We start from the raw sequence: 20,518 nt of genomic DNA on the forward strand, positions 1-20,518 counted from the left end.
CAGTGTGTGAACGCTCCAACCACTCACCCCACTCCAGATTAAATCCTCTACAGTGCAGCTGAGACTGAGTTGCCATTCAGTCCTAAACTACATCTTTATTTGGTCACCACATTAACTCTACATCATCCCTACAGTTTTCCTCTGAACAGCCTTGACAAAGTGTAATGAATTTATTTCACATTTCATAAAATAATTGATCAATTAAATGACAAGTTTTAGGCCAACTCATAATCTCATGTTTTGTACGTTGTGGGCACAATAAGTCATTCTCAAAGGAATTGAGAAAAAAATCCTAATGATCTCACGTCCCTCAAACCAGAGCACGCTGCATTTGAACTGAGTTGAACTGGGTCAACAGATCATGAATGCAGAAAATAATAATTAAAAGTAACACAATGAATGCATCGCAAACTAGTGGAGAAAAGTAAGGATTTTTCTCTAACAATCCAAAAGTAAAAAGTATACTGCATTAAAACTACTTTCTCAAAGAAGTTAGTTGAGTACATGTATCAGAGTAAATGTAACTCATTACTACCCACCTCTGGATAGTAACACATTAATTTTAGAGTTGCAATGATTAACTGATTATTATTCAACTACTAAATTAATCTATTGCGATAATCGATTCATCGTTCTGAGTCATATTTTCATTTAAAAAAGTTCAAATTCTCTGATTCCAGCTTCTTAAATGTGAATATTTTCTGGTTTCTTTACTCTTCTATGTAAACTGAATATCTTTGGGTTGTGGACAAAACCAAACATTTGTAGACTTCAGCTTGGGCTATGGGAAACACTGATCAACATTTTCCACCATTTTCTGGCATTTTATGACCCAATCAACTAATTTGATTTATCAAGAATAATCGACAGATTAATCAACTATTAAGTTAGCTCAGGAAAATCTTCAAATTTAGATCGCTTACCCTCTTTCCTCTTTACAATGATACAAATATAGAATCTTGCTCCCCAGTTCTCAAATAGCCTAAATCAAATAAATTGGAGATGGTTATCAGATTAAATGCAGGAACTCCACAGGGAAACTTAAAGTGCTGCTACTCTTAAAAGTCTAAAGAGGTACTTATGAGGCTAGTAAAAGTGTAATTGAAGTGTTAGTAAAGAGAGGTAATTGTTGCTCTGGCCCCTAAGGCAGTGTGCACTGAAATAAAACAACCCCAAAACATTTGATTTGTATTAACTCATACAGAATAATTCTTCTTGTGTCTTAACCCACTGTAAACTTTAAAACTGTACGACTGTAATAGGAGACAGACATATGAAACTAGTTTAATCTGTTGTGCAATACACTGTGGAAGAGAAAAAAAACTATCTTGCTCAAGCAAAATAGCTGGCAAGCAGGCAGTGTGTGTATGTGTGTGTCTGTGTGTACATTGTCTGCCCTTGAAACTATGCTTTGATTACCTTATATGACTTTCAGCTAATTATCACAAGAACCAACGTTGTTGTTGCAACACTTGTGAGCATATAGAACCATGATCGTCCTCAGTGCTGGATGTGATAAACCTCTCACCTTGGTTTAACATCACAGAGTCCGCCTGCAGCTTGAGGATGTCCTCGGCGCTTCCGTACTTCATGACGGAGTTGATGGACGAGAGCGTGCTGACCAGCTGACTGTTGATGGATCCAAACTGGGACTGGGGCTGACCGAAAGCTTCTGCCAGCTCGCTGTAGTTCTCCGCTAGCAGCATCTGTTGCTCCTGCAGCAGCTTCTGCACCCTCTCGATGTAATGGTCCAGCCCAGCACCCCCTTGGGCCTGAGCCTGCAGTGGCGCAGCCTCAGTCTTAACCTCCACAGTCTTTTTGCAGCTGCTGCTTGTGGCAGGTTCAGTTGGCTGGGAGGGGCCGCATGCTATGTTTCTGGTTTTTAAGCCAACCAAGAAGTTCTCATAGATGCTCACCGGTCCCACCCCGCATTCTTTGGTTTTAGTCGAGCTCGATTTGCCAAGGAATGACTCCACGTCTGTGGTGGTTCCCACAGCAATCGAACGCATCTTTGCTGTTGAGTGAACGTCTTTGACAAGTCCTTCCCCAGCAGCGACTGTCCTCATCTCAATCACAGCCGTGTTGGTCTGCTTGTCACAAGTGACCAGTGCCGTATCAGTAAAAGAGTCTGTCAGGACAACTGTTTTGGTGTTGGTGGATTTGCTCACGAGCTCTATCTCAGTGTTGGTCTGCTGAGTTGCTGACTCAGGAACAGCCATGACTCCAGAGTCCACTTTGCAGACAACATCTGGGTCAGTTCCTTGTGACACCAACGTCTTGATTGGACTGACGATCACGTCCACTGAACAATCCCCACAGCCGACTGATCTTGACTCTTTGATCAGCTCCGTCATGGGTTTGCAGAGAGCCAAGCTGTCCACTGATTCCTCTGTGTTAACTCCAACCTCGCAAACATTCAGCTCCACGCCAACCTGCCGGTCACATGTCTCTACCCGTCTACCTACACACTGGTCAGTTACCTCCACACGTTCATGCACCACCCAGCGGTCCATAGGGATCTCCGGTCCTGTGGCAACACTCCGCACACTGGGTTGACAGGATACTCCTACAGTGTGGCTTTGTTGAGTTTTAGATGTGTTAGCATGGTTGAACTCCAGATGGTCACCCACTCCCTGGCTGCGCATCTGGACTTTGGCCTCCACACAGACATTGTACATTTCAGGCCTGGCCATCAAACCTTTGTCTGATTTTTTCTTGTTTGACCCGCCAGCCGCTTGGAGCTCCAGTTTTAGCTTTCCCATCTCTATTTCGTGAGTAGTTTCTTTCAGCTGCACCTCCAGGCGGTAGATCTTCTCCTTCAGTGCTTCGATGGTCTGCTGCTGAAGCTCAATCTCTTTCTCAGCCTCAGTGGTCATGCCCAGCATGGCCTCGGTCACACCGACCGCAGTGCTGCGCATTTCTCGCCGCTCTGTCGATACTCCTGCATCCCGGAGACAATGTTCATTTGTCAGCTTCCTCTGAGTGACAGGAAGGTTGTTCATGTTTTCATCAGTAACTATGCCAATGGATTTCTGGTGGGCCTGGTTTTGTGTGAGCTTATTAGGTTGAATTTCAGTTAAATTATTGTCCAGGGTGGTCTTCTCCAGAGCTTGCACCTCAGCTGCCAGACGTCTGAACTCCTCCAGCCGCTGAGCGCTCTGTTCCTGGGCCTCAGGCTCCATGATGTGCAGCTCTGTTTCCTTTTGGATGGGGCCCGGGTTCTCCATTTGGTCAGCACTGCCTACACTGTAGGAGCGCTTGCGGAAACCACCAAGACCTTGATTTTTGGACTGAGCAGCCAACTGTCTTTTCTCTTCCTGAAGAACAGCAATCTTAACCTGTAAGATAGGAATGGTTTTCACCTGCTCCTCCAACTCTTTCAACTTCTTTAGGGCCACAACCATCTGTTCACGAATTTGTTGAAGGTGTAACGGGCTGACGTTTGTCACAGGCGTGGCCCTGCCAGAGCTCATGGGGCTGTGGCGGATGGAACTGCCAATGGATGGTGGGTAGTAGGGATTATACTCTCCATTAGGGAGGTTGCCGTTGATTAGGAGAGGCTGATGGGTGCTGGGAGAGATCTGGCTTGGGGCCATGGAGCCTGAGTAAGAGGACAGCGAGCTACTGGAGCCCATGCCGCCGAAGCTGGCAAGACGGCGGCGGGGCATTGGAGGCTCGCTGTGCGGCTGCATGAGCAGACGCTCCTGTTCGAGCCTCAGACGGGTCTCCATGAGCGTCCTCTCCACTTGGGGGTTGTGACGAGGGGCAAACCTGGGCGATGGAGGTGGCAGGAGCTGTTTCTGCTCTGCGATGCTCAGGTAGGTCTGCTGCTGGGGGGCTTCACAGGCTGCTCTGGAGAGGGTGGGCGTCTGTGGTGCAGAGACCTGAGGCCTGGAGCTGAAAAAGACCGGGGACTGTTTGTCGTCGCTGTTGGAGGAGGACAGGGAGTCTGTTGAGGTCCATTCAGCATGAGTGCTGCCCCCGCCAGTGCTGCCCCGAGGCACCGACAAGGGTTTGGCCAGTTTGGGCTTCCTCTGGATACTCAGCTTCTTGATGGTGTTGCCCCTCTCGATATCATCGACATACTTGAGGAAGTCCAGGTCTAACTGATAACCATAGGGAGTTTCAACATAGTAGGGGGCCACGGAGTCCTTCTCGTCTTCTGTGCTTGGGCATATTTGTCCTTTTTCTGAAACAGAGACCACAAGGACATAATATTAGTTAGGAGCAGAGCTACAAACTTTAATAAATTGTCAACTGTTAAATTTATCACCAACTTTGAGTCATTTTTTAAGAAAAAAATCCCAAATCTCTGATTTCATTTTCTCTAACGTGAATATTTCCCCTTTTTCTTTAGTCATCTATGAGAGTAAATGGAATTTCTTTGGGTTATGGACAAAATAAGACATTTGAGGTTGTCATCTTGTGATCTGGAAAACAGCGATCATCATTTGTCACCATTTTCAGACTTTTTATGGACCAAACTACTAATCACTTAAAGCTACATCAAGGAACCTTCGTACTTTGTTGATTTTGGAGGTCCCTGTGGATGAAAGCAGTAGTGTTTCCACCATAATAACGACAAAATATGTCTAATGTTCTAAATGAAAATCTCCTCCTACTTATTTTTAACTGGCTAACATACTACTCACTGCAACTTCAGCTGTGAAAACGTAAACACAGGCTCACTTTATCTGATCAAGGACAGATTCAAGGTGATTCTGACCCAGTGGCAGGAAATAAGAATGACTATACAGAAATCAATAATGGTAAATGATCATCTGACTACTGATTTTAGTGCCTTTGCAAAAATCAAAAAAATTGGCCATATAGTCATTTCTATTCGCTGCATGACTATAAATGTAACATAATATCCTGTAATGAATCACTTTTTCTTGCCAAAAGTGACCCTTCTGCAGCCGCTGAAAGAGTGTGACTGTCAGGTAAAGTGTTAAGTGTTTCCTCGGCCGCTCACAATCGCCATAATTTGACAGTGCAAGTACAAACACGTCTCAAGTTTCTCACCTCTCTGCAGGAGAAGCATGAGTGATAATCATTTTGGCAAGGGGTGGTTTAAGTCAGCCCAAAACTATGTGAAATCCAGCTATGCAAAGCCAACATGAAATAATAAGTAGTGTAGTAAACAAAATGAAAACAAATGTTGGGTATTCTTGTATGATTTACTCTGGTGAGGTTTGTGGAAATCAAAATGTACAAAGTGCAAAGCTTGTGACACATACAGGCTGCTATTTACAAAGCAAAAGCCAAAGGGGGTCAGGGAGGACAGGAAAAACAGACAATGTCAATATTTTCTAGTCCAAAATCCAGCTGTCATGTCAACATTTGATTTTTCACAGACAAATGAACCATAAAACTATCAAATTTTGAGCACACTGTCTAGAGACAGCAATAAAAAGACAAGCTACAATGAATTTCTTAAATAATACACTTTGTACTGATCAACCAAAGCTGCTTAAATCAAAGTCCAAACTCCAAACATCCAGCTCAAAATGCAGCCTGTCAGAGAGATCTGCAGAGCCAGTCGGTTTTCCAGGCCATTAGGAGACTCCACTACAGTCACACTGTGTTGGCTAAATACAGCGTCTTGTTCTTGGTATGCCTGGAACTCTCACCGACTAAAGCAAACACAGGCTTGAAATAAACAGCCCCTGCTCTTCCTTTCCAGTCCACCCAGCTTCGGCAACTTCTCCCGTCAATCCTTTCCATTCAGCTCAAACAAGAGGAGGGAATTACAAGGCTAAGCCTGCTGCTAAAACCTCACCACCTTGTTGTTCGAGCTTCACTCACCTCAGACCAGCAGCACTCTCTCCATTTCTGCTTTTTCTTCTTCAGTACCTCTCTCTCTGCTGGCTGTGTTAGAGGACAGGATCAGGCTGTTTGAGCTGCAGAACTGCTGTTTCTCCTCACTCTGTGCACTCTTTCTCAATCCTCTCTCCGTAAGGGGAAAAAAAAAGTTCCACTATTGGTGTAAACTAAGCACAGCACTGCTCTGGCGCACTATTGGACAGCTGCCTCCTCCAATCCTGTGAGGCCGTGAGCCCAGCGCTTCCCTACCCAAATAAGAGTCCTGTTATTCAGAGGAGGGGAGGTGAACTCATGACAATAACAGCCTGTTGTCGAGACGAATAGCTCAGCTACTGTACATGTCAAACTTTAGGACTCTGCTTTATACTCTGCAGCACAGACTTTCAACTAAATAAGAGTGTAATTTTTCAAATCTATTCCAGCTGTGTATTGAGCTATATGTTAGGTTAATTTCTCCTTTCAGTGCCTTTGACTAGGATGCTGGCTCACAACTGTTTGCACAGTGACGGCCACACTGCTCCTAACAGGATGGGTCAGAGCTCAGAGAATGCATTTCACTATATGCATTGTATGTATGTGTTGTCAGCCCTGTGACGAACTGGCGACCTGTCCGGAGCGTACGCCGCCTCCCACCCAACATCAGCTGGGATACGCTCCACCCACGCTGCGTTCACGGATGAATGATTACAGATGGAAAATGCAAACAGTGTGCATTTTCCTTAACTGATATTCAACCAGATTAACAATCAAGAATCAATCAATCATTAATAAGATTTAAAAAAAAACACACTTCTTCTCAGTAAAACAATTCTAGCAGCAGATTATGTGAAACATTAATTCATGAAGCACAAACAATTTAAACGAACAGAGCAGACAATAAGTCTCAAACAGCTGCTGTTGTCCACCTGTTCTTCCTCAACAAATGGCTCCATGCAGTTACTGCCATTTCTTGACTAACAAGGTAGGTCAGATCAATCAGTTACATGTTTAATCCGTTAAATTCTTAATAGCTATCATTTGATTAATTAGTTAGTTGATCAAATTCACACATTTAAGAAGGTGAAAAAAATTCATTCATTCATTATTTTATTGATAAATAGAGAACAATAATCATTTATTGAAATTCAATTTTAAGTGCTGTTTTGCTTCACATTATGATGTTTCCAAAAAGCAGGGCTGAAACAATTTGTCATTCACAAAAATAATAATTTACTGATGGATTTATCAATAGTTTCAACCCAAATATTATGAGCTTATTGCTGGTCAGACCAAAGGGAAAAAAAGGCTTTGAAGAATTCACCGTGGGGTCTGGCAAATTAAAATGGCCATTTTCACTATTTTCTGACATTTTATAGGAAAAAAACAAGAAAATAATCTCCAAAAAGTAATTATTTCAACTTTTGTGCCAGTTCAGACTTAAATAAAGATTTCCTCCTTTACTTTCAAGGAAATCCCCTCAAACTTTGCATCAAGCATTCAACCAAGTGCACTTCTGAGACAAAACTTGGGTTGCGTTTTCTCCGCCCTGAAATAAACACATCCTGTTTTTTGTCCGGTATAAATAATCTGCGTGAGGCAGCACAGTCACGGTCTTGTGCTGTCTGGTTTTGACGACTCTTCCTGGCACGAGTTACTGAGCGCTGACCAGCCTCACAGACAGACTCACACACACACACACACACACACACACACACACAGAGGAGTGACAGGCAGCCCTCTGGTACTGCAGAGACCCCGAACAGCTGAGCAATGACCTCATCAACACGGGACAACTGAAGGGGTCACGCTTCAGTGACAGGGAGCCAACAGTGACACTGAGAGCCCAGGAGTGTGCTCCACTTATCAACAGCTGTTACATTGTCAATTTGACAGGGATTACACAACAGTTAGACAGCCAGCAGTGTGAGGCAGCAGCACTAAAGAACTGCTCTTTTCAAGGCTGCTAAACGTAGGAAAAATATTATTTGTTGCTGCTGAACATGAGATGTGATATTTTCAACACTGTCCCAGTTTTCTTCTACAATCATGCCTCCCAGAAACTGTTTGCACAACCAACAAATGGGACATTTTTTGTAAATGAGGCGATATCCTGAAACGTTCCCAAGCCTATTTTCCCAAATTGAGCTCCACCAACATGACTAAGCACTGCTGGCATTTAGAGAGGGGAGAAAAACAAGCAAGTGAGATAAATGTAATTGCTTCATTTCTAACAAAATTTCTTTCACACATTCTCTCAGATACGCTTCAACAACATTACGACTTTCTCTCTTGCATCTAACAGCCTAAAAAATTGAATTAAATAGAACAAATAAAACAGATGAGCTAAAATCTTCTGATGTAATAACAAACAACTGTGAGAAGACAATGACCCAACCTGACAGATGTGGCACATCTGAAACAAAAATAAGCTTTGGACATGATAACTGTGATGATACTGTGTCATAGGAACCATGCCACATGGGATATAACATAGCTACATTAACAACTTACGCAGTGTCTGAGACGCCTCGTGACGTCTAGCATGTCAAAATTTTGGATCAAAACAAAAATATTGTGTCGTCTAATCTCTACATTATTCTTTAACTGAACCCATTCTTTAGTTTAATGCAAATAAAGACGTCTTTGTAAAAAAAATTATTAACTTTTTTCATTCAAGAGATCGAAGTTTTGTGATTTGCACTAAAATTGTGGGAAAATGTTTGAACAGTAGGAGCACTGACACTTTTTAGTCCATTTTATACTGAAGGAGGAATAAATGAGGAATTCTGTATTTGAGTTTACAGTACTGATAACAGAATAATCATGATTTGCAATCATAGAATACAAAAATCGACATAATCAGTTTCCTTTTTTGGTCAGCAGGAGCTGAAGCAAAGGACCAACTCAGAGTTTTTTTTTAAATTTACTGAACTAAACATTAGGTGAGTGCCAAGTGAACATTTTAAAAATAGCATTGAGAGCTGGCACAGAGCTCCCCAACCATACTCTTCTTGCCTCAGCTGGGACACTAAAATATTTCAGCCTAATTATCGAACATTAGCTATAGATTCAGTCCAACAACATATTCTGTATGGGCTCTAAAAAGACCGCCAAGAAAAAGTGGCTGTTAAAAGTTCTCACTCGCTTGTTTCCAGGAGCTACTCGTGTGTCTTTCACAGATGATTTCCAGGCCAGAAGCTCTAACAGAAACCATGTGCTGACTGCACACAGTTGTTCTTTAAATTCAGTCAAAATACATTGATATCAGAAGAAGCCACAGTCTAATTACTCGCACTTTGTGGCTAAATTCACAGACAGACGCTGATGTGACACTGGTGGGTTACACATGTTTTAGCCATTTCCACTTTAACAGACGTGCTCGGCATAAAACCCGTTTAAATAGTTTCTGAGCTTCTCATAACTTATCTGTGCTTGAACCATAAAGACATTTTGTTTTGTTTTTGTACCGTTTTTTGGCACTGTTTGGTTTGGTGACTCTGGGCTACTGTAGACACACAGCAGTGCATCATGGCCTCCGTGGAAGAGGACCTGCACCCCCTGTAGTTATCAACGGCTCATTCGAAGGTCAAAAAAACACAATTCTTTTTTTTTTTTCAGGTGACTGTAAACTAATGAAAACATACTTGTGAATATTATATTCCATTTCTGCCACATTCTGCCAATAAACCCCAGGAAATCTCACACACTGGACCTTTATTTCATCTTAAACGCTGCACCAACTGAAAACTTTTCAGCCTCAGCCCCTGAACTCTCACTCTCTGTTTGCTCTTTAAATATTGCACAGAAGGCCAACATAGGCCTTGATGTTAATCTGTGAGAAAAATAATACAAGCAGGGCTTGGCTTATTTTGCACCAGCTCTGTAAAAGTTTAAATTTAGAGCTGACAAAAGCCTTTTCACATCCACAGTGCCCTCCGAGGCAGAATAAATTAGGCTACTGGTCTAAATGTGTCTGCCAGTTGTTTGTTATTCAACCAGTGCTGAGAAATCTCTCGGTCTGAATTCACTGATGTATTAATTCTGTGTATTTTTGTTCATTTTATCCGCACACGTAATCATGGCTGAATTAGCACAGGTGGGCTTCAGATAACAACAGAGGTCCTTGAGTGGAATAGAATATTTTAACAAGGGTTGGCTGTTTTGATTGACTGTAATTTATAGTGATCTGATCAGTGATTGATAAAAAATTACTCAGAGGGGATTCCTTAAGACAAAGTCCTCTCAAACTGGCAGTCTGTGGTCTAATGTGTATGTAATGTAAGGGTCTTTTATATTACCTAATAATATGGTTGTAGAAGTTTAGATCTCACCTCACATGAGATTTGTTCAAAGTTATTCTTTTTCTCTGCATAAGATGAGAGAGGCTTTTGGAGAGAAAGATGTTTTTCCCCCTCAGCTTCTTTGGGTTTCCTTATCCCGTGTTGAAAAAATGTGTCATTTTGATAACTGCCAAAATGATTAATCCTTTAATCCATCAATGCAACATTTAACTAGTTGGTTCCAGCCTGTCAGATGTGAGGTTTTTGCTGTTTTTCTCTGTTTTATATGATTGCAAATTTGATATTTTGGGGTTTGGCACTTCTGGTTGAGGATAAAAATCATAATGAAGACCTTCAAGGCTCAAGGATATTGTGATTGGCATTTATCTGTATATTTGGGAGTTTTATAGACAAAAAAAAGTAATAATTTATTGGGAAAATAAGATATAAGTTAGGTGATAGTTTCAGCAATAATACAAATAATCATTGGCAGCAGCCAAATTTTCAATTTGTCCTGAATTCTACCAACACCCTGTGGATGCAATCTTTCAGATGTGCAGGAATAAAACTACATTCATTCTGTTGTGTTTTTACATATAACTTTTAAGTAAAACTATCCTGCTTGACAACATACACACAAGTTAAACCTGAATAAATGAGTGCAGAAACAAACACAGATGCTTCAATACAGAGAACAAGGGGTCACTGAATGGATTAATGAGTTCAAAACATGATGAGAATCATATGTTAGGACCTTCACAGTCACCAGATCTCAACCCAGCTGAACACCTGCAGGACATTTTGGATCAGCATGTTAGACAGAGCACTCCAACATCATCACAACAGCAAATGAACAAATATCTTTTGGAAAAACGGTGGTGGAGTTGAAGATGTCCATGATGGCAACACCTTACTGAGACACTTCGCTGCTTTTCCTCTTATTGTGCCTTTTGTGTTGACATGAAACTCACCATAACAACAGTAAATAGTGAAAACTGCACCTCTGAGCAGAAAATGTCAACATATTTCCTTAAAATAGCACAAACCAGTAAAACAGGCATTATACAGTTGCACTGGTCTCATATGTGCAGCTGCAGAGAGGAATAATACAGTGTAATGCTCACACTCGCTGCATTATACTGAGTGAAAGCAAAGCATGATGCAAGGGCCTGGGTGGAGGGGACTAACACACACACACACACAGCCTGGTATTTCCTGGCTCTTCCTGTGAGCTCTATACGCATAATTACTCACAAGTAAAGTAGAGCCAACGTTTGATCAACACCTCATACTGCAGCAGCTCAACACCAGGAACAGCGAGACACATCCGTTCACATAAAAAAAAACAGGAAACAAAACAAAAACCACAATAAGTACATTAAAGCTGCACATTCCTGCTCTTTTCAAATTGAAGCCAGGCAGGACAGACCGAGCAGAGCCCCCGACTGTGATCTATTAGCTTCTCCTAGAAACTCACAGGGCCGTGCCGGACTCCGCTGCCAAATTCAACAACTTAACTCTGTACATGATGATGCAGGCCAGAGGAAATGTTTGGGCTTCCTCTGCAAACATGAAGGCAGTCTGAAAAACGTTGCCCCCTCGGCCTTTTCTCATAGATGGTCAAGCAAAACAATCAGACACGTCAAAAATGCTGTGAGTGTGCAGGCCGGTTTGTTTCTAGATAACGTATAGGCAACATAAGAAAAATTAACACTATGATTAAACAAATCGCCCAACAATTAAGAAATATGGAATTCGCAAGGTGCATCACATTATATGTGGCTATTCAATCAGTTTTGTAGATAGTCATGGTCATGAGGTGTGGCTGTCACTGGCTTCTATAACAACAGTGCTGTTGTACTGATGCCAGAGGCTTTAAGCTGACAAAAAAAAAATCCTGCAAAATGTAACTTTCATTCAGAACAAAATTTCTACAAAACTCAGCTGTTGGTTCGCTGCAATGTTTTAGTGAGAGAAGACCGTGGGAATGAGGTGAACTGTGTCAAGAACTGAGATTTCTCACCTAAATATTTGGTGTTTAAGAGTTAATTCACACAGTTAATTCATCGTGTGTGTGTGTGAGAGACGGTATTTGAGAAGTTTTTTTCAGTCTGTTACCACAGGAACTACACAGTTTACTGCTTTCTATTTTAATGCCAGAGAGAGTGCACCTAACTTCAGATAATATTAACCACGTTTGAATTTATCTGAACATCAAGAGGAGAAAAAGACTGACTTAAGACGGCTCCAACTGAGTTTTATAAGGACTTTATAGACGTGACTGCAGCACAATTATCAAAAACCAACCAGGCAGTTACTGAGAATGCAGTAAAGTAAGTGGCATGCCTTCTGTGGTTCTCCAGCAGTTCTCTGGCTGCAAGAGGCTAGGTAAGGACAAACTTTTTCAGTGCATATACTACTATATTTTGCAACGGCCAGACATCACTATTTTCAATTCTGATGGTTGAAAATAGCTTAGTTGTACAGTATGGTCAAAAAGTGGGGATGCAGAAGCACACATCTGCTCCTGATGCAGCTGAACTGCTTTCTCCACTCGCTGCTCAGGAAGCATCCTCAAATGACTAGATATTATCCAATTAGCCACTGGGTAAATTCTTACTCTGCCAGCCACACCAGTGGTTATACTTCATCACTCACCTACTCACCTACAGACAACAGTGTTTGTGGGGCTGCACTGCTGTTACAGTGCAGTCAAGAATAAAGAAAGAATCCAAGGCTAGCTGTTTCACCATGTTCCCAGTTTTTATGCTAAGCTAGGTGAACCAGCTGTTTCATGCAAAAACCCAAACACAATTCTTTTTTTTTTTTCCTTCTCCAATTTCATGACAGACAAATCAGCCCTCTTTGTGCGTGACTGTCATTGGTCCTGCAGGCTGCATTCAATAACAGAAATGTTGACTAATTAAACAAAGAACCATTTTAATTTACTATTAAGTAATAAAATGGCTTATGTAGTGTACAATGGGAGGACTAATTTTTCTCACAACACTGTGTCTCTTGCACTGTATTCATTGTTGATGCTAAAATAATAAACTGTTCAGCCCTGCTGGCAGCAGAAAACACCTTTCAGACTCTGACAATGAGAGGATTAATGCAAACTGAGATACAGTCACACTTAAACAAACCAGTTCCACATCTATTCATCTGACACTGTTGTGTAAAGACACTAAGTGTCCGGAGCCATCAGGACCAGTGAATAAAACAAACAATTATCCCGTTTAGTTTACAAAGACACAGCGTCCTGCCCCTTTGGCACACGTTATTCTAAGCGCACAGCACTTACATAAACACACACAAACACAATAGGAAAGCGACTAATGGGGAACAGTGAGAAAACAGTACCACGGGGTATTCAAGTGGCAGCTGGGTCAGAAACAAAACCACTTCAGTGGGTCTGAATAAGCTGCGGGGGGTTCGACCCATCGGCCCGACCCTGACCGCTGCGCTCTGGGTTTTTCTGTCCACAACAGACTGGTGGCATTCAGCTCAGGCCAAAGCCATGATGATCTGCTGCGAGCAATGACTCAGCCTCTGCAGGGCTCTTATTTTAGACAAACCAGGACTTCATGGCGCGAGGGACGATGGTTTTGGTCCTGTGGCATTTAGGTTTATGTGATTTGAATCGCATTTACAAAAATTTACCCAGCAAAATGTCAACATCAGGAGGAATATTAGCATAAAGATCTCTGATATTTATTAATTCTGTTCAGAACTTTTTTAATTTATACTCCACTCGATGCTTGTAAATCAGTTTGCCTCCAACTATGAATGTCTATTAAAAGTTTTGAGGACCACATTTAGCAAATGTTTTGGGAATATTATTTTAAGAATATGGCATCAGTCCTGCATCTGAATGCAGTGAACGTTACTCAACTTAAATTGAGATCATCTGAGGTTTTATTTGAAATATGTGCTCAATGCACTGAGGCGTCCCACAACCCACAAATGGCAATTTTTCTCATCTGAGAGAAGCCTTACTGGAGGGCAATAGTATTGTCTTGTGGGGAGGCTCAAACCACAGATAATCATGTCTGTAACAATGCCGAGGCCAAAAATGGAGTATTACCCCCTTTTCCCCTTAATATTAACATAACAGTTCATCTGTGGTTGCATGTCCCTTTAAAGCAGATACTCCACTGAGAAGAAGATAAAGTTTACCTGCTCTTCTTGTTCATGTTTCATTAAATAAACTTTCCTTTTCTTAACTGAAAACTGAGTGACGGAGATATATCTGTAATTCTGGATTAGGGGACTAATTGTTGTTTTATGGACGGTGGCAAGTTTGTGCAGAGATGTCACCAACAAAATTATATACACCAATAACTCAAATAATTATGAAACCTCATTAGAGTGACTTAAATTAGATCGATGTGAGTCAAACATATGTATTTTAGCTGATTCACTCAACTTCAATTGGTGAAATGTCCCTTTAAAAGAACTGGACAAACAAGACAAAACAAGTACCCGATCACCAACTTAATGTAATGTGAATATTGTCCATTTCCGAGCACTTGTCACGCCACTGGACCACTAAAAGTTAAGTTTGGCTGTCTTCTTGAAATTCTTTCAGTGCAGCAGGTGACCACATTGGCATGTTAACTGCCAACACTGCACAGAGGCTATTTTTGCAGTTTGCAGGGAGAGGAGGTCAGCAGTGTTAGCACAGCAGCCCTCAGCATTTTTCACATTCTGTAAAAATGGACAATGCAACACACTCTGTTGGGGTTGTAGACTCTGAAGTCAGTTCACTTGATCTAAATACTAAAAAAAGGCATCATATCTCCGAGTCGTGTATGTGGTGGTGGCAGACTGACGCTGAGGACGGTGTGCAAGTGTCCAGAGAGCATCTGTCCTGCGTGCTGTGCATTCCTGGAGGGATTTGGAAGTAAGACGCTTCACTCTCTCCTGTTAGTCTGGTCAGGAATGTGAGTTGTCTGCAGGTGTGTGTTCAGGGCTACGCCTCGGCTGACAGCGGCTATTTCACACTGAAGCATGGAAATCTTCTCTACGTGTGCACCGTGTGAACGAAGACAAACCTCAGTGTGCTTCACAAGCATGAGAGGAGCAGATATAACTGAGAGGAGCAAATTGGTTTATGCAAAATAAATTTTGCTTGTCCAATGTATGTATGTAAGATAATGTTTAAAAGTACTGTTCAGTGCAAACATTTTGAACTTTATTTCAACGAAGGCTGGGTCCCATTCGGTTTTCTTCAAATATCGGTGCTAAAATGATACTTTGAAGATAAAAGAAAAGGTAACAGTGCCTAAACGATGCCTGAATTGATACTTAAAAAAACAAAAGAAGCAAAAACTGACAGTTGAAAATTTTAGAGTCCAACCAATAAATCAGTCAACCAATGTTATCAACCCAATATTGGCTTATCACAGCTGTATCAGCCTATATCAGTATCAGCATATATGTTGTTTGATATTCAACTACATAAAAACTTTTTTTGTTAAAACACAACATAAAGCAGATTGTTAGTTTCATAGTCAGTATTTTATGTATAGTTGATCCATTTTCTTAATTCAGGTTTAATAAATACACATATTTTGCTCATTTTTTATTTTTAGTTATTCATAAATATAAAAAATACCAGTTTACTGTTTCAGTTCCTTGATATCTTTTTAAACAAGAACGTTTATCATAAATTTATGATTTAGAAAAAAGGAAACACTTTGCACATCTATTAGATGAGAAAAGTTCGCTGGAGAGAGGAGAGTAGACCAAAAGTTGCAAAAGGACTCCTGTACACTGTCTATATATAATTTATTGTCACAAGTGTTAACCACTTTTAAGGGATCATTGCAAAAAATGTGTTTATGATTTTATTCCGTATATTAGATTCTGTATAAAGAATATCTGTCAATATATTGATATCAGAATTATTTTACTCCCTAATATTTGTATCAACCCCCCAAAAATCCAGTATTGGTAAGACCCTAGACGACATTAAAGAACAGCTTTTTTTCTTTGCTAAGGAAAATTTAAACTTTAAACATAACAATATATACACTGTTAACAGTTTTAAGTTTACTTGAATATATAGACGTAAATGTAAAACACTTTTTAACAGCATTTAAGGTCGCTACTAGCTAACGGTAGGCACCTGTAACATCTGATTATTTTATACATTTGCAGTATTATATATATTACTATAGTATGGCAATTGTATGTAAAAATCACAAAAATTATCAAACTGATATAGATAAATTATTAAATAAACCATTGTCCTACATAGCTAAGTGATACAGTAATAAGATGCTACAAAGCTTTAAGTGATTTTCTGACTTTCACTGATGTAAACTCACACATTGACACCTGGATAAAAGTTACAGAATGACTTCAGGTAAAAAATATTATCTTACAAAGTAATCTCTTCTTAATGAAAGAATGGATAGCTTTCACTTATGTTTAGTGTTACGACAGAGACAGATGTGATGCAAGAGCCGACTGGTTAAATATACATGCCTGAAACTGGACACCTAATCTACATTTAGCCCCTTTGTATCTTTATCCTGCTAAAGTTTATTTTAGTAAGGACAGAGCACATATTGTTCATGAGGCTGCCGGGAATGAAAGGAAACTAACTTTTGTCGCACTGGTGCGACCAACTTTAACCACCTCCATCCTACTATCATCAATATGATGGCGATGATTCAGTCTGTTAAACAAGGCATGAAAATACTTCACACACAACAGCATCACTAATGCATGCAGTGACAAAATAATGTAACAAAAGGGTTGGTTACCTGGGCCATTGCCATTCACGTGCATGGTTTGAGCCATGGCTGCAGCTGTGTGCTCTCAGTCCCACAACAAGACCTACTGCCGTCATGCAACTGCCATGCATCAAGTCCAGATTACCATGCAACCTGCGAACTGAGACAAAAACACAAAAGGAAAACATTTACTCACATGAAGTTAGTTGCAAGAGACACATGCAGGTAATACAGGTACACAGCAATAAGCAATGGCTCCTCAACGTACTATCTAACAAGACAAAAATCAGAAAAAGTTGAAGAAAGCTCAGAGCAAAAATGCTGAGTCCTATCAGTCAAACTGCTGATTTATGACTTTGACAACTTATTTGTTCTTGAACTTTGCATGGCAACCTTATAGGCATTTACCTGTTCACATCACATTATGGTTTGTAAGTGGAAGCACAGCTTAAAAACGTTAAGTATAACAGAGGAACCTTTCCAAAAAAGTACACGTTAGGTCTCTGTCCGACATATATTTCATGTCCCTTTACACAAAGGACTTTTTTGGAGAAAGCTGAAGCCCACTTAACGTGATCGACGGCGCTGACCTCTGCTTTTTCACAGGTGTGTTTGCGTCTGACATTTATGAACATAAGAGGTCCTGTGTGCACCGGCCTGGTCATCGTCAATGGATACATTATGAGCAGGAACAAAAGAGCTATTCTGCTCTAATAAAAAGGAGCCAGCGCGAGGGGGAAAAGTCGACTTCATAGAGGGCTGGTTTGTTAAAAGAGCATCTGGAGGAGTAAAGATGCAGGCAAGGTTGGCTCAGATAGACCCGGGCTCTTTTTAGACACTCTATGACCTCAGACTCTATTTAACAGCAACACTACTAACCTCAGAGCCTCTGTCCCCTGTTGATCACTGGCTCCTAAAGTGGGATCTGGGCCCCCTAGTGGCCTTCAAGACAGTCTTTAAGGGTCTTCAGCAAAATAAGACTGGCTTCATTTTCACTACGAGTGATATTTTATTAAAAATGTTAAAGAAGTCATTCTGCAGTTTAGACATTGCACTTTAACTGTTAACTGCTTTTTATTTATTTTGTGGCAATCTGCTAAATTTGCTGCTACTTTGCATGTTCCCAATATTTTCCTGTTTTCTGTTACTGGATCTCTTTTATGAGCTTGTCAATGATCTAGTGGTGAGGTTGTAGGCTAGAACCAACTGAATACCACTCGCCTCACCTTCCCCTTCCAACTATGTAGTACAAACTACAGTAGCAGCGAAACTCATGAAAAGGTGAAATAAGGTGTATAAAGCCAGAGTTTGTCTGTGTCTGCAGGAGGTACAATATTTGTGGAAAGCAAAATGTGTGTAGAAAATACTATTTTAAATGAAATATTGTCATCCTGCAGAGATGTCCTCGCCTACACATCATATTCTACAGACTTAAGAAAATATCAATGGCACATGTCCACACAAAAATCACACCATAACCTTTTGAATATGTTTTTCAATGATTGTTCCCTCTGCAATTGATTAGTGTAATTTTTTTCAAAATTGTTCAGCCCGAGCAGAAATGGCATAGCAACATCTCCACCTGCTGAAAAGTCGCATACCTGTGTATGAACCGCAAACCTATCTGAGAGACACAAGCTGACTTCAGATCAATAGCGGTCCTCTGAGTGAGCATCTGAAAGGTCACTCTGTCAGTCTGCAGGCGAGCTTTCACTCATCTACAGCACATGTAATTTCTTGTTTACAGTACGCACCCAAATAAAGCAGTGCAGCCATGTCATTAAGCTGATGTGTCTAAATCCTGACTGCCCGTCATCCCCAGGACCAACTATAGATCTGATACAGAGGACAGACGTGAACCGACCATTACAGAGCACACTGGACCAGTCCAGCACCCAAATAGACTGTAATCGTAGACACGTCGCTCAAAACCCTGAAGTCCCTCCCCTTCTGAGCTACTCGTCCTCACATTTAAAATGAACTACAGCATGTTGTGAGTAACAGTAGATCACAATATCCAGTCTGATAACCACATCCTTACTACTAGACTCTTGACTGCATTTTACACTGCGCCATCAGGTAATTAGGAGAAATATTTGCTGCTTTAGGATACAAAAAAGGAAAGAGTAAAATTACCAAATGCACTTAAAAGAAAGAAATCCTTTGACTAAAGCAGCCCTTAGATACAAATAAAGTTCATGTAAAATACTAATTAACAGTTTTATTTTTAAAAACACAAACAGTGAGAGAGATACTACAAATGCAATAATATTTTGGAAAGCATCTTAAAAGAATCAGAACGCCTCCGTGCACATTCACCTACAAGTGTAATCCCATTTTAACAAAGCAGGCAAAAATATTTCATGCTCGCCCTGCGTTGATGTGCATGTGTAGCTTTAAAGCCTTTAACAACATATTAAGTCAACTTCAACCCCAAATCCGAGCTCTCTTTGCCAATTTCATGCAAATACATGATGAACAAGCAAACAAAACAAAAACAAGCATTAGACTGACCAAACATCTCCCAAGTTTCCGTTTCCATGAGCTGCAAGAAAGCAAACCTGAAGGAAGGAGCAGGAAATCCTCAGATAAACCAAGAAGGAAAGAAAATAGAAAAAGCTGCCAAACTTTGAGTCTGTTATCATCATAACCAGCTTCACTGATTCAGGAAGTCTGGAAGAAGCTGACAGATGAAGGCTGCCAAACCTGCTCTGATACTGTGTTTTTGCATTGATGACCATTCTATTATTCTTGATCTATCTCTTGAAGTAAATATTTTATTTTGTAAAAGCCATTTTAAAAAGATCATTATAATGTGTTTTGTAACGAATCTATGATGATCTATAAGCTACATGAGTGATCACTGGACTGTAATGATACTGGAGGTATGATAGCTGCACATTTTGGTGAATAAATAATGGTGAACTTTAGAACAAAAATGTTAGAAACTGAACAATAAACTCTTTGCCCTGCTAAGATTTTTACGGACCTAAGGTTGCAACTAAAGATTATTTTCAGTATTGATCAACCTGACAATTATTTTCAAGATTAATCAATTAATTGTTTAGTCTATAAAATGAAAAAATGTGAAAAATGATCATCACAATTTCCCCAAACCCAAAGACTCTATATTTACTGTTACAAATGACAAAGAAAAACAGCAAATCTTTGCATTTAAAAAGCTGGAACCTGCAAATGTTTGACTTTTTTTTTTTTTTAATCGAGTAACTGATTAAACGACTCAATTTTTGCAGACTAGTCTTCACTTTTGGTCTCTTTTCTGCAACACAACAACATGGCCTTCAGTTAATTATCAACATATTGAGGAACTCCCATTTCTGCTCATAATTTACAACTCTGACTTTTATTATTTCAGCATTTCCATGAGTATCCTGAAGACATGAACTTTCAGCCAGTTGCATAACAACGCAGCCAGAATGGGTGGACTGACTTGAAAGTCAACTTTTTTTTTAAGACTTCAGTGTCACATGCATGAGCTCCTAGTTTAAAACAGGCATCGAGGCTTATCACATTACATTTCTGCACTTTTTGTCCAACAGATGTTTGAGGAATTGACTCAAACAAGCCACGTTTTTACAGCATTTGTGTCCTTGGGATCACGTGAGGTTAAAGAGTGACAACCAGACCTTATTGTGGTCTGTTGAACAGAGTAATGCTGCAGGATGT

At 40.5% G+C, this 20,518-nt stretch overlaps 1 protein-coding gene across 6 annotated transcripts in view; it reads right to left on the minus strand.

Annotated features, from left to right (window-relative positions):
* Positions 1-20,518, minus strand: part of kank1a (KN motif and ankyrin repeat domains 1a) — a 65,440-nt gene that overhangs the window by 11,942 nt on the left and 32,980 nt on the right. For 3 of the 6 annotated variants that reach the window (XM_084728265.1, XM_084728268.1, XM_084728267.1), the window contains exons 2-3: positions 16,862-16,991; positions 1,529-4,189 (exon numbers count right to left, since the gene is read on the minus strand). In XM_084728265.1, coding sequence (XP_084584391.1) covers positions 1,529-4,189; positions 16,862-16,898 — 2,698 coding nt within the window. In that variant the 5' untranslated portion in view covers positions 16,899-16,991. Of the gene's footprint in view, positions 1-1,528; positions 4,190-16,861; positions 16,992-19,345; positions 19,393-20,518 lie in introns of all 6 variants that reach the window. The other 3 variants (XM_084728266.1, XM_084728269.1, XM_084728270.1) reach the window with 3 other exon arrangements.

Source organism: Lutjanus erythropterus, chromosome 10 (assembly GCF_056507025.1).
Source record: "Lutjanus erythropterus isolate fLutEry1 chromosome 10, fLutEry1.hap2, whole genome shotgun sequence".
Classification (NCBI taxonomy): domain Eukaryota; kingdom Metazoa; phylum Chordata; class Actinopteri; order Lutjaniformes; family Lutjanidae; genus Lutjanus; species Lutjanus erythropterus.